Consider the following 13,057-nt stretch of genomic DNA (forward strand, 5'->3'; position numbering starts at 1 on the left):
GAATGAAACTAAAACATTCTCTAACACCATACACAAAAATAAACTCAAAATGGATTAAAGACCTAAATGTAAGGCTGTATACTATAAACCTCTTAGAGGAAGCAGAGGCAGGACACTCTGACATAAATCGCAGCAAGATATTTTGGATCCACCTCCTAGAGTAATGAAAATTAAAACAAACAAATGGGACCTAATTAAACTCCAAAGCTTTTGCACAGCAAAATAAACCATAAACAAAACGAAGACAACCCACACAATGGGAGAACATACTTGCAAACAAAGTGACAGACAAGGGATTAATCTCCAAAAGAGACATCATGCAGCTCGATATCAAAAAAACAAACAGCCCAATCAAAAAATGGGCAGAACATCTAAATAGACATTTCTCCAAAGAAGACATACAGATGATATGTGGAATCTAAAAAACTAGTACAAATGAACCTGTTTACAAAACAGAAGTAGAGTCACAGATGTAGAAAACAAATGTAAGGTTACTATGGGGTATGGGGGGGGGCAGGAGGGATAAATTTGGAGATTACTAACAAGAACCTACTGTATAGCACAGGTAACTCTACTCAATACTCTAAGAACTTATATGGGAATAGAATCTACAAAAGAGTGGATAACTGTATATGTTATCATATATATATATATATATGTGTGTGTGTGTGTGTGTGTGTGTATGTATAACTGATTCACTGTGCTGTACAGCGGAAACTAACACAACATTGTAAATCAATTATACTCCAGTAAAAATTAATTAAAAATAAATAGCTAAGACATACAAATGGCCAAAAAGCACATGAAAAGATGCTTAACATCACTGATTATTAGAGAAATGCAAATCAAAACTACAATGACGTATCACCTCACACCAGTCAGACAGCTATCATCAAAAAGTCTACAAACAATAAATGCTGGAGAGGGTGCATAGAAAAGGGACCCCTCCTACACTGTTAGTGGGAATGTAAATTGGTACAACCTTTATGGAGAACAGTCTGGATGTTCCTTAAAAAACTAAAAATAGAGCTACCATATGATCCAGCAATCCCACACCTGGGCATAAACCTGGAGAAAACCACACTTTGAAAATATACATGAACCCCAATGCTCATAGCAGCATTATTTACAATAACCAGGATATGGAAGCAACCTAAATGTCCATCAACAGAGGAATGGGTACAGAAGATGTGGCACATATATGTAATGGAATATTACTCGGCCATAAAAAACAAAATAATGCCATGTGCAGCATCATGGATGGACCTAGAGATTATCATACTAAATGAAGTCAGACAATGACAAATATCATACAATATCCCTTATATGTGGAATAAAAAAAATGGTACAAATGAACTTATTTACAAAACAGAAACAGACTCACAGACTTCAAAAACAAACTTATGGTTACCAAAGGGGAAACATTGGGGGAGGTATAAATTAGGAGGTTGGGGCCAACACATACACACTGATCTATATGTAAAATAGATAATCAAAAAGGACCTACTGTAAAGCACAGGGAACTCCACTCAACACTCCATAATAACCTATGTAAGAAAAGAATCTGAAAAAAGAGTAGATATATGTCTATGTGAAACAATCAAATTGCTGTACACCTGAAATTAACACAACTTTGTATATCAACTATATTCTAATATAAAATATTAAAATTTTTTTAAAGTAAATGACAAGGAGAGAATCTTAAAAGCAGCAAGGAAAACAACTTTTTACATACAAGGAAACCTCTAAGGCTACCAGGATCTTTCCACCAGAATATGCAGCCCTGCAGGGAGTGGCATGGTATATTCAAAGTACTGAAAGAAAAAAACCTGCCAACCAAAAATACCCTACCTAGCAAAACTGTCCTTCCACTTTGAAGGCAAAATGAAGAGTTGTAGACAAGCAAAAGCTAAAGGAGTTCATCACCACTAGACTGGCCTTACAAGAAATGTTAAAGGTGTTCCTTTAAGCTGAAACAAAACAGCACTAATTAGTAACAGGAAAACATATGAAAGTATAAATCTCACTGGTAAAGACCAATATATAGTTAAATTCAGAATAATCTAATATTGTAATGATAGTGGGTTAATCACTTATATATCTAGGATGAATGTTAAAAGACAAATATAGTAAAAATAACTGTCATACAATAAGTAATGGATACACAGACTAAGAATATGTAAATTGTGAAATCAAAAACAAAATGTGGAGGAGGAAGTAAAATGTAGAGTTTTAGAATGCACTTGAACTTAAGCTGTTATCAAATTATTATGAGGCTTATCAACTTATTTATAACACTAAATATTATGAGGCTTACATAAAATATGTTATAACAGTTGTTATAATAACCACAAAGCAAAAACCTATGGTAGATACACAAAAGATAAAGAGAATGGAATCTAAGCATGCCACTATAGAAAATGATCGACCCACAAATGAAGAGAGCAATAAGAGAAAAAGAACAAAGGAATTTCAAAATAGCTCAAAAACAATATAACAAAATTGTAGTAATAATAATAATTACCATCTATCAACAATTACTTTAAATGTTAAATGGACTAAATTCTCCAATCAAATGACATAGAGTAGCAGAATCTATTAAAAAAACAGGAGATGATTTTATGCTGTGTATTAGAGTCGCATTTCAACTTTAAGGACATACACAGACTGAAATGGAAAAAGATTTTCCATGCAAATGGAAACCAAAAGAAAGCTGGGGTGGGTATACATAGACAAAACAGACTTAAAAACTGTAATGAGACAATCAAGGTCATTACATAATGATAAAGTGGTCAATCCAACAAGAGGATATAAACATTTGTAAATATGCACCCAACATAGGAGCAACTAAATATATAAAGTAAAAATTAACAGACTTAAAGGGAGAAATAGCAAGACAATGTAAAATGCCAAAAAATTCGACAACCTAGAAATGGGTAAATTCCTAGAAACATACAACCTATCACGACTGAATCATGAAAAAATAGAAATAGAAAATCTGAACAGACCAATTAGTAGTAAGAAGATTGCATCAGTTATCAAAAACCTCCCAAGAAACAAAGTTCACGACCAGATGGCCTCACTGGTGAATTCTACTGAACATTCAAAGAACAATTAATACCTGTCCTTCCAAACTCTTCCAAAAAATTAAAGAGGAATGAACACTTCCTGATCCACTTTTACAATGCCAGCCTTATTACCATGATACCAAAACCAGACAAGGACACTACAAGAAAATTTTAGGCCAATATCCTTGATGAAAATAGATGAAAAATTCCTCAACAATATATTATCAGGGTTAATTCAACAACACATTAAAAGGGTCATACACCATGATCAAGTGAGATTTATTCCAGGAATGCAAGGATTGTTCAAAATCCACAAATCAATTGATATGATACATACATTAACAAAATGAAGGCTAAAAATCATATGATCATCTTAATAGATGCAGGAAAAGCATTTAACAAAATTCAACATCTATTTATGATAAAAACTCTCAACAAAGTGGATATAAAGGGAATGTACATCAACATAATAAAGGCTGTATATGACAAGACCACACCTAACATACTCAGTGGTGAAAGCCGAAAGCTTTTTCTTCTAAGATCAGGAACAAGATATGGATGCCTACTCCCACCACTTTTATTCAACATAGTGCTCAAAGTCCTAGGCAGAGCAAATAGGCAAGAAAAAGAAATAAAAGCCATCCATGTTGAAAAGTAAGAATTAAAACTGTCTTTATTTGCAGATTACATGATATTATATATAGAAAGTCCTAAAGACTCCATCAAGAAACTAACATTTTATTAACAGAGTTAATAAACAAATTCAGTGAAATTACAAGATACAAAACTAATATACAAAGATCATTTGCATTTCTATACCATAATAATGAACTATCGGAAAGAGAAATTAAGAAAGTAAATAATTCCACTTGTATTTGCATCAAAATGAATAAAATACCTAAGAATAAAGGTAACCAAGAAGGTGAAGGACCTATACACTGAAAACAATAAGACATTAATGAAAGAAACTGAAGACAACACAAATAAATGGAAGAATATTCAGGTCTCATAGACTAGAAGAATTGTTAATATGTCCATACCACCCAAAATAATCTACAGATTGCATGCAATCCCCATCAAAATTTCAATGGCATTTTTCACAGAATTAGAACAATCCTAAAATACATATATGAAACCACAAAAGACCCAAATATCCAATGCACTCTTGAGAAGGAAAAACAAAATTGGATGCATGACACATCCTGATTTGAAACTAGATTAAACAACTACAGTAATCAAAAGAGTATGGCACTGGCATAAAAAAAGACAGACCAATGGAACAGAATAGAGAACCCAGAAATAACCCATGCATATATGGTCAATTAATTTATGACAAAGGAGCCAAGAATATACATTGGGGAAAAGATAGTCTCTTCAATAAAGAGTGCTAGAAAAACTGAATAGCCATATGCAGAAGAATGAAACTGGACCACTATCTTACACTGTACACAAAAATCAACTCAAAATGGATTAATGACTTGAAGACCTGAAACCATAAAACTCCTAGAAAAAAACATAGGGAGTAAGCTCCTTGGCATTGGTGTTGGTAATGACTTTTTGGACTTGTCACCATAAGAAAGCAAAGGCAACAAAAACAAGAATGAAAAAGTGTGACTACATCAAACTTAAAAGCTTCTGAACAGCAAAGGAAACCAACAGAATTAAAAGACAGCCCATAGAATGGGAGGGAATGTTTACAAATCATGTATGTGATAAGGGGCCAGTATCCAAAATATATGAAGAACTCATATAACTCGAGATCAAAAAAATAAACAATCTGATTTTAAAATAAGCAAAGGATCTCAGTAGGCATTTTTACAAAGAAGATATACAGATGGCCAACAGGTACGTGAAAAAATACTCAACATCAGTACACATCAGAGAAATATAAGTCAAAACCACAATGACTTATCACCTCACACCTGTTAGAATGACTATTATCTCAAAGAGAAGAAATAACAAATGCTGGCAAGGATGTGGATAAAAGGGAATCCTTACACTTAGTTGGTGGGAGTGTAAATTGGTGCAGCCACTGTGGAAAACAATACTGAGGTTCCTCAAAAAACTAAAAATAGAATTACTATATAATCCAGCAATCCCACTTCTGGGATTTGAAAAATAAAAATTCCTTAATAGATTTTTTTCCTCAGAATTCTCTTTAACAGATTTCTGCTGCCTTAGAATACAATTCAAGAAGGAAATGTTATTTACTTGGTGGCATGCACTGTATTAAACCCTAATGAGCAAAAAGAGCCAATGTTTTAGTCTCTGGGAGCTCAGAGTCTTTGTAAAATTATTCAGACTAGAAAATTTATTTTCTTATATAACCTATTTTGATTATTGGAAGATGAACCTTGGATTAGTGAATTCTTGAAAGATGTTTAGGAAAATAATTAGAAGGGGGGTTTTCTTGTTTTTTAATTGAAGTATAGTTGACCTATAATATTATTTAAGTTACAGGTGTAAAATACAGTGATTCACAATTTTTAAGGTTTTATTCCATTTATAGTTATAAAATATTGCTATATACCGTGTTGTATAATATATCCTTTTAGCTTATTTTAACCTAATAGTTTGTACCTCTTAAGATAGGAAGTTTTTTTTAATGAACTTCAGTATATTTAAAGGAATCAAAGGATGCAGAAAATGTTACAGAATACAGAACCTAGGAATAAAAGGTAAAGAATAATCTTGTGTTAGCAAGGAATCTAATGATCTGCCACTAGACGGGGGGGATCCAAATGAGCAAATATGTAGCTTCTATTTCATGGTTCTCTAAACAGGATAAACCTCTCCTGCTAGCTTAGCTCTTTATTTTGGATATAAGTTTTCAGAGTGTCCTTTCATTTAGGGTTCAACTACATTATTCTTCATTTTAATTCTTGATGAAGGTCCAGATGCTACATGTGCAGCATGATATGTTCACGTTTGAAATTGGATATAAGGGATAGGAAAAATAGAAGTTCATTTCTCAAATTTATTTATTTTACCAATCTCAAACTTTGCCTTATTGAGCATAATTGCTAATATCATAATTCTTGGGAATTATAATAGACTATGAAATTTTATTTTTATATCTTATAAATATAGAAGGATATTTAATACTGTGAAAGTAAGGTTTTTCAATTTAGAAATTGGAATATCACTCAAAACAGCATTTATTATTAAAGTATTTCCTTTCATAATCATCAGAATCTACAACTAAAAATGTAAAGCATTCTTCAAACGGTACTAGGAAAATGGCTTTATCTAAAATTGTTGAACAGTAAAATCTAGGACAGTGTAATTTATCTGGATTAAAATTAAAGCAGCTTTATAAGGTGAGTTCAGAAGTGGACTAAACATGGCGTGCTCTGGGAGATGTCTTACTAAATATTTTTCAGGAGTTTTCTGTTTTCCTTTTCTTTCCAACAGGAGGATTATACCGACTGCGGGGGTGTTTCTGGGTTAAGTCCCTCCCTATGGTCCATCATCGGAATCCAATGTGTACTACTTTGGCTTTTATCTGGCAGCAGACACTACCAGTTATGACCTTCTAAAATCAAATCTGCATATTAAACTCCAGACCCTGCCAAAACATGAGCCCTCCATTGCATTAAAAGAGGGTCAACTGTGGAATCAGCAGACCACTAGCTCAGCCCATCCCACGGCATCACTCTAAGACACAGACTCTTAAGGCACCCGCTGGCTGCATGTCAGGGTGTAAGATCCTCAAGTGTGAACCCTGCATCATCTATATATAACATCAAAGCAAAATACTATACATGCTCTCTATTGGAAAATTTGAGAATTTGTTGTTGCATTGTTGGTGATTACATGTAAAAGGGCTCCCCACACAGTTGTTTATGAATCATACAAATTATCTTGATTTTGACCTGGAATTCTGACTTGCTGCAATCCTTGTTCTTTTACCAAGAAAATCTCTAGGGGAAAAGAAAGAGTTATTTTTTCCTTATTCTTCTGTTCAAAATTATTTCCTGCGTTGAGTAATTATTATTGAACATATACACAGAGAGAGGGAGAGAGATAATTAACATTGGTGTAATCTGTCAAAACAGAAATTATGGCTTATTTTCTACGAAAAAAATTGCCATGAATAAAATGCTTTATGAAGAATGGCTTCTCTGCCAGAAATATAACACAAATGATGACCAAGTTTTGGTGGGGTAATGAATTGGTTGTCTGAAAATAATAACTAAGAAATTAAAGGTGCTTGAGGGTAGAATTAATATGCGACATATTTCCTCATAAATGTGAGCCCTTAATAAACGCTTTGATGTAATGTTCTTTTTGTTCACAGTGAAGTTCTGTAGTGCTAGCCAGATATTTCAAAATGCTCTAAGGAAAGCTTGTTGGGGGGAGGGGAAATGTTTTTTCTTGTGATAAATGAACTTTGGTTACCAAGGGTATTTTGCATGATGCTGCTGCTATTTTAACTTTCGGTTTGTTTTTCTCTTACTGTAGAGTATAGTCCATTGAAGAGTTAACTGAGTGACATTATTGTTATGTAAGAATCTGAACCTTGCAATGTAATGCACTTAAGTCATCTTTTAAAATGTCGTTAAACTACTCTGAATATACTGTGCAGTGTAAATGCTGAATGATTGGATTAGGTAAATGGCGAAATGGGAATTAATGGATTTTATACAGATTCGTGCTTTTGCCTGAAAACCTATGTACAGATATTTTAAGTACATAAATCAGATTTGACACATTTATTTTTTGAAGAGTACATATATGTTCTCAATGAAGATTCATCCTAGGTTTCCTCTTTATTCGCTGGAATAGCAGCACGTACAATCCCAAACTTGCTGCTGCTGCTGCTTTTGTTCCCTCTGTTTTAAATGGTATGATCACTTGACCAAAATTTCCATGCAGTTTGATGAGGGTTTTACAATAATCTGAACAAATAGGAAACCTTGAATCTATATGTATGCACACGAATACTTGATTGTGAATAATCAAAATTGTTTTTATACAGCCTCATTAGTGAAAATGGTTAGTGTAGTAAAGCAGATATTTCATTATAGAGTAATATGGTAGCAGAATTTATATATGCTTTTAAAGATTATTTTCAGGGGTAAACAGTATTTGAAGAAAGGGTAAAAACAATGAATGTGTAACTCTAATTATAGGGAATAATTCTGCTGAAGGCTGGAAGTATGCAGATATTTTTAATGGTAAAATGCATTTGTTCTTTTTTCAAACATGCCAAATATTGGTGTGTGTCTATGCTGGAAATTTTCTTATATACCATTTTTAAGTAAAAATCTTATTAACATTATCCGGCATGCTTTAATATGCTTCATATATCAAAGATATAACCAATTCTTTAGCATAGTTTAAAAGGTCTATTTGTTTTGTTTTTAGCTTTGCATACATTTGTAATTTCCTCCACCACCAATATACCCTAGGTACCATTTGTGTACATTTCCTTATTTAAAATATTTTTTTTATTTAAAAATGGGGGGAGGGGAAAATGGAATCACTTTGCCAACTATTGTTCTAAGAGTTGACATCAGTTACCATTTCTAATGCACTGCTGTGATTTTGTAGTCTCATTTGTAACTGATATTGACATTCTAGAAAACACCAAAGTGATTTAAAAAAATATGGAATTTCTCACTCTAATAACAATATGTTTAAATCATGTTGTTTGTTAATTAAATATTTAAAACTTATTGTTAACTTTTGCTAGACAATTTTAAATCATGAGTGTGTTGGGAAGGGGATATCAAAATATACAGTTATGTTAGTTTGTGTATATAAACGATGCATATTTAAACAACTGAATTGCTTCCAGCATACAACAAACTACCTTAAAATTATCTTTAAAATCTATTAAATATATTTTCATGGCTAATGTCACTGAAATGATGTTTTCATCAACTACATTGTTGTTGTGTTAATCACAGTTAAACTTGGCATCTCTTGGCAGGGTCCTATTTGATTTCACTTGCCATCAAAATATATTCACATGCACAAGTCTTGCCGTGATCCTTTGTTTTCTATTATAAAATAAACATATATTATAACAACCACACATACGTTAATAGATTGGGTAAGAACATGCTCTCACATACGTTAATAAATTGGGTTAGAACGTTGTTCTTGTGCCTAATACTATTCTTCATGCATTTGGCGTAATTTTTTGAAAGACAGTAACACTCGTCCCATCCAATTGTTATCTTTAATTTAGGATTTTTCTGTGAGTTCTATTGTTGACAAGAACTTAAATTTCAGCCTGTTATAAATACTGATATTCAAAGACTAAACAGTACAAGAGATCAAGAAAAAAGCTTTTAAACCCCTTTTGCTTACTTAATTTTTGCTATGCTCATGCAGCTTAATGTAGTTTGTCACTAACAGAATCCAAAGTCTTGCATTGCTGTTGAATAACAGGAATGAACTTTGCGTTAAAGGTTTGTTTATATTTCTTCATTTGAACAACCAGCATTACTGCCAAACACCAATCGTGGTCCATATTTGTAACAGGTTTTTAACATGACATAGTTAGCAAGTTTGATTGAAGAGACTTTTAGGTACTGGGCCTATAAGATTTTAGTATGATCTTTTTTCATGTTTCTAATGCTTGAGGCGTCATTGCTTAACTTGGAAAAAACAAGACAGTGTTGCCGCCATTTGTAAGTTTTCCTATAATATTCCTTTTATTAACTTTAAAACTGGCCTTACAGGGTTCAAATAGGCAGTATCCCTTTTAAGTGACCCTTGCAACCCAAGTGTTACTTGCTTATTTGATGCTCTCTTGTATTTTACATCTCATTTAAATCTTTCTCTCCACCAAAGTTTAAATTCTATGTCTTAATTGAAAACTCTGAACTATTCCATTAATCATGTTAGTTGACATTAAAGTGTCTAGAGGTATAGAGTCTGACCTAGTGTAACAAAATGGATGTTGTGACTTTTTCTTTAAGTATGCTTATGGAATGATGGTTTCACTTGCCCACAGTTTCAAATATTTTACAATTATCTGGAATGTGTGTCGCTTTCCCATAGCAGAATGTTAACATTGCTATTATTCCATGTACATTTCTGTAAAGAGCAAATCAGTAAAGCAAAAGTGTGAAGTTTCTTGATTTCTTGAAAAAATTCCAGAATTTCAAAGTCTTAGGCAACCCTTACCAAGTTTCATCTAATTTATTTCTAGTTCACAAGGTTAACTCAAAGAAATTCCACTGAGATTAATGGGATACTGTCTTGAATAGATGCCAATTGAGTTTACAGTGTGACCTGACAAAACTGTCTTTTTTGTTGTGCTGTATGTTGTTGGATCCTATTAGAGATACTTTTATTGAAGTGCTCAGTGTGCATCCATGCAAAAGGCCAAGTGGCTTTGTGAACAAAAGATCTTTTCTCCCTTTTATTATGTTCTCTTGACACTTTTGTGGAAATTAGCCCGATAAAAACATTTTGTAAAAATTTGTATATTACTGTTATAAAAATATTTATAATCCCAGAAAATGTTGTGTTAAATCCTGTGCAAAAACAGTATATTCAGAATAAAAGTTTATCATTTAAAGTCACCGGTTTTGATTATTTAATTATTTAAAATCCAATTGAAAGAAGCAGAGGTCTCTGTCATACATACAGTTTAAGAAAGCAGGCTTTCCAGTGCAGAGAATTCTAGATGGTGGAAGTAAAATTTAGGATTATGAAAGTTGCCTTTACAATTACAAACCTCAACTCACAAATGAAATTGCAACTCCTTGAGACTCTGACACTTCTCACATGTGCTTCTGCCATCAAGGCGTTTAGAAATTTATTAAAACAGACTTTTGACTTATGTAAGAAAAAACTTTTTTCTAGGCAAGTTTCCATGTTTCTTTAAAGACCTTGGGAAAATAGTTTGAAAGAAACAAGTTAGAATGTCTGAAACGTGCATATCTTCTATACATCTGACTAACAGTTCAATATCTCCCCTAGCTAGTTTATAGCAAACAGAAGCTAGGGCAGTGAAGTACAGTATAAAGAGTTTTGTATGTTTTTGTTTTTTTAAACTGCTATATGCCTTTTACCTTTAGACCAGCTTACCACCTACCTCCCTATGTTCACCTAATAAGTAATGAGCCTGATGTTATGTGGAATCTAATATAATGTAAGCCTACTTCTCATTCTGGGGACTCCTATAAGACACAGCGAAAATACCTACACAGGGGAAGAATGTAGTATGTGGGTACCAATGATGGTGATTACTGGAAAATCTGACCCTTAGTCTCTGATCAAGGCATTTTAACAGGAAAACCCTACTTAAAAGGGTGAGGTGGATAACATTTGCTTTTTGAACATCTGGCTTCATTCTGTACCAATTTATCTCCTCAATCAATCCTCTTACTCCCCAGCTACCCTCATTTCCTCTATCAATCATCTTGATTCCCATCCCCACCTCTTCCCTTGGGACCTTGCCTCATCAATTCTCCTTTCTCAAGCATTTTCAGCCTCCCCTTTGTACAGGCTTTCTTCCCTCTGCCTGCAAACACATTCAGAACACCTCTACTTAAAACAGACAGGAAAATCCAACATCCAGGGCTGCACATTCGCCCCATTACTTCCTAGAGTAATAAACATAGAATTAAAAAAAATTTTTGAACATTCACAGACGCATATTGACAGTCTCTTCTCTTTGCAGTATACTCAACTAGGCCTTAGAATGTTAGATCTGAAAGGCATATTATCTCTGGCCTTTAGTTTTGGTGACCACTGAAAATTTTTAGTTACTGGTATGAAGTTCTAATAAGTTTAAGGTCTTGGACACTTCTTGATTCTCAAATTCATTATATCTTTAAGTGGGTTTATTATTCACAGAGCACCAACACAATTTTCTATAAATTGGTTTATAATCGACAATGCTGTTTAATAGAATTTTTATTTAAATGGACTATTTTTTTAAATAAATGTATTTAAGAAAGAAATTTAACAGTACTGCATAATTGGAAAGCCAATATAATTTGCCATAATTAGTAATCATGTCACAGGTTCATATCTATTATAATGAAATTTTAAAAAATCAGCATATACTAGGGTCAATTGTGCTAGATTTAACCTAACATTTCTTCAACACATTGATTGTAATGATAAATTAGGCAGTTTTTCTATTTCTGCCACAAATGTCTTGAAGTTTAAATCTGGACTCAGCCATCTGACTATACAGTGTAATTATTAGTACATTAAAATACATTTACCAAAATGCATACTCATAAACTTTTTTTCAAATTTTGAGTTTCTTAGGTGCATGGATTTGTTTTTTCAAAATGCTTTATCATAATAATAATAATAGTTCTTGAGTAGCTCAGGACCCTAACATGTCTTTAAAGGTTACTTGTAACATTTTCATTGATATAAGGACAGTGCATAACGTACCAAGATTGGAGTAACATTGGCAATTTCCTATATTGAGAAGGACTGCTCTTTTCCAGATAGTTTCTTTTCTTGTTTAGAATTGTTTAAGAAACAATGATCTATCTTTTGTGGAATTATGGGATAGTTGATGATAACTATTATAAATAGTGAAATTGTTAATAAACTTAGGTTACATGTCATATATGCATTCTAATCCCTCCTTTTTTAATTTCAAAATTATACTAAGCTGTAAAATTCCTACATCTGATAACTACTGACTTAGTCCTTATCATGAAGGCAGTGTAGCCAAGTAGTAACTGCAATCTGCTGTTTCGATTTGGATTCTGACTTTACCACTTACTAGCTTTGTAACCCTGTGCAAATTACATAATGTTTCCAAGCTTCAGTTTCCTCATCCATAAAAGAGTAATAGTCACTGCACAGTAGGGTTGTAATGATGACTCAGTGATATAATTAATGTATAGGGCCCAGTACTGTGTAAGTTCTCAACAATGCTTTCCATTAGTATTATGAATTACTATCACAATCATCTTCCCAATCATCATAATCCTTATTTTGGCCTAGAGCTTTTAAGATCCTAATTATCTGCATCATTTGTCATTCAAGACATT

The 13,057-nt window shown here is 32.9% G+C and overlaps 1 protein-coding gene across 5 annotated transcripts in view; it reads left to right on the plus strand.

Moving 5' to 3' along the window:
• The window catches only part of CACNA2D1 (calcium voltage-gated channel auxiliary subunit alpha2delta 1), a gene marked incomplete at both ends in the record, with an annotated part of 496,553 nt that extends 489,954 nt beyond the window's left edge, over positions 1–6,599 (plus strand). For all 5 annotated transcript variants that reach the window (XM_079711931.1, XM_079711932.1, XM_079711933.1 and 2 more), the window contains one exon: positions 6,483–6,599. In XM_079711931.1, the coding sequence (XP_079568057.1) occupies positions 6,483–6,599 (117 nt within the window). The remainder of the gene's footprint in view (positions 1–6,482) is intronic.
• Between the last annotated feature and the right edge of the window lie 6,458 nt (positions 6,600–13,057).

This window comes from Hyperoodon ampullatus (genome assembly GCF_949752795.1).
Source record: "Hyperoodon ampullatus genome assembly, chromosome: 9".
NCBI classification, from domain to species: Eukaryota; Metazoa; Chordata; class Mammalia; order Artiodactyla; family Ziphiidae; genus Hyperoodon; species Hyperoodon ampullatus.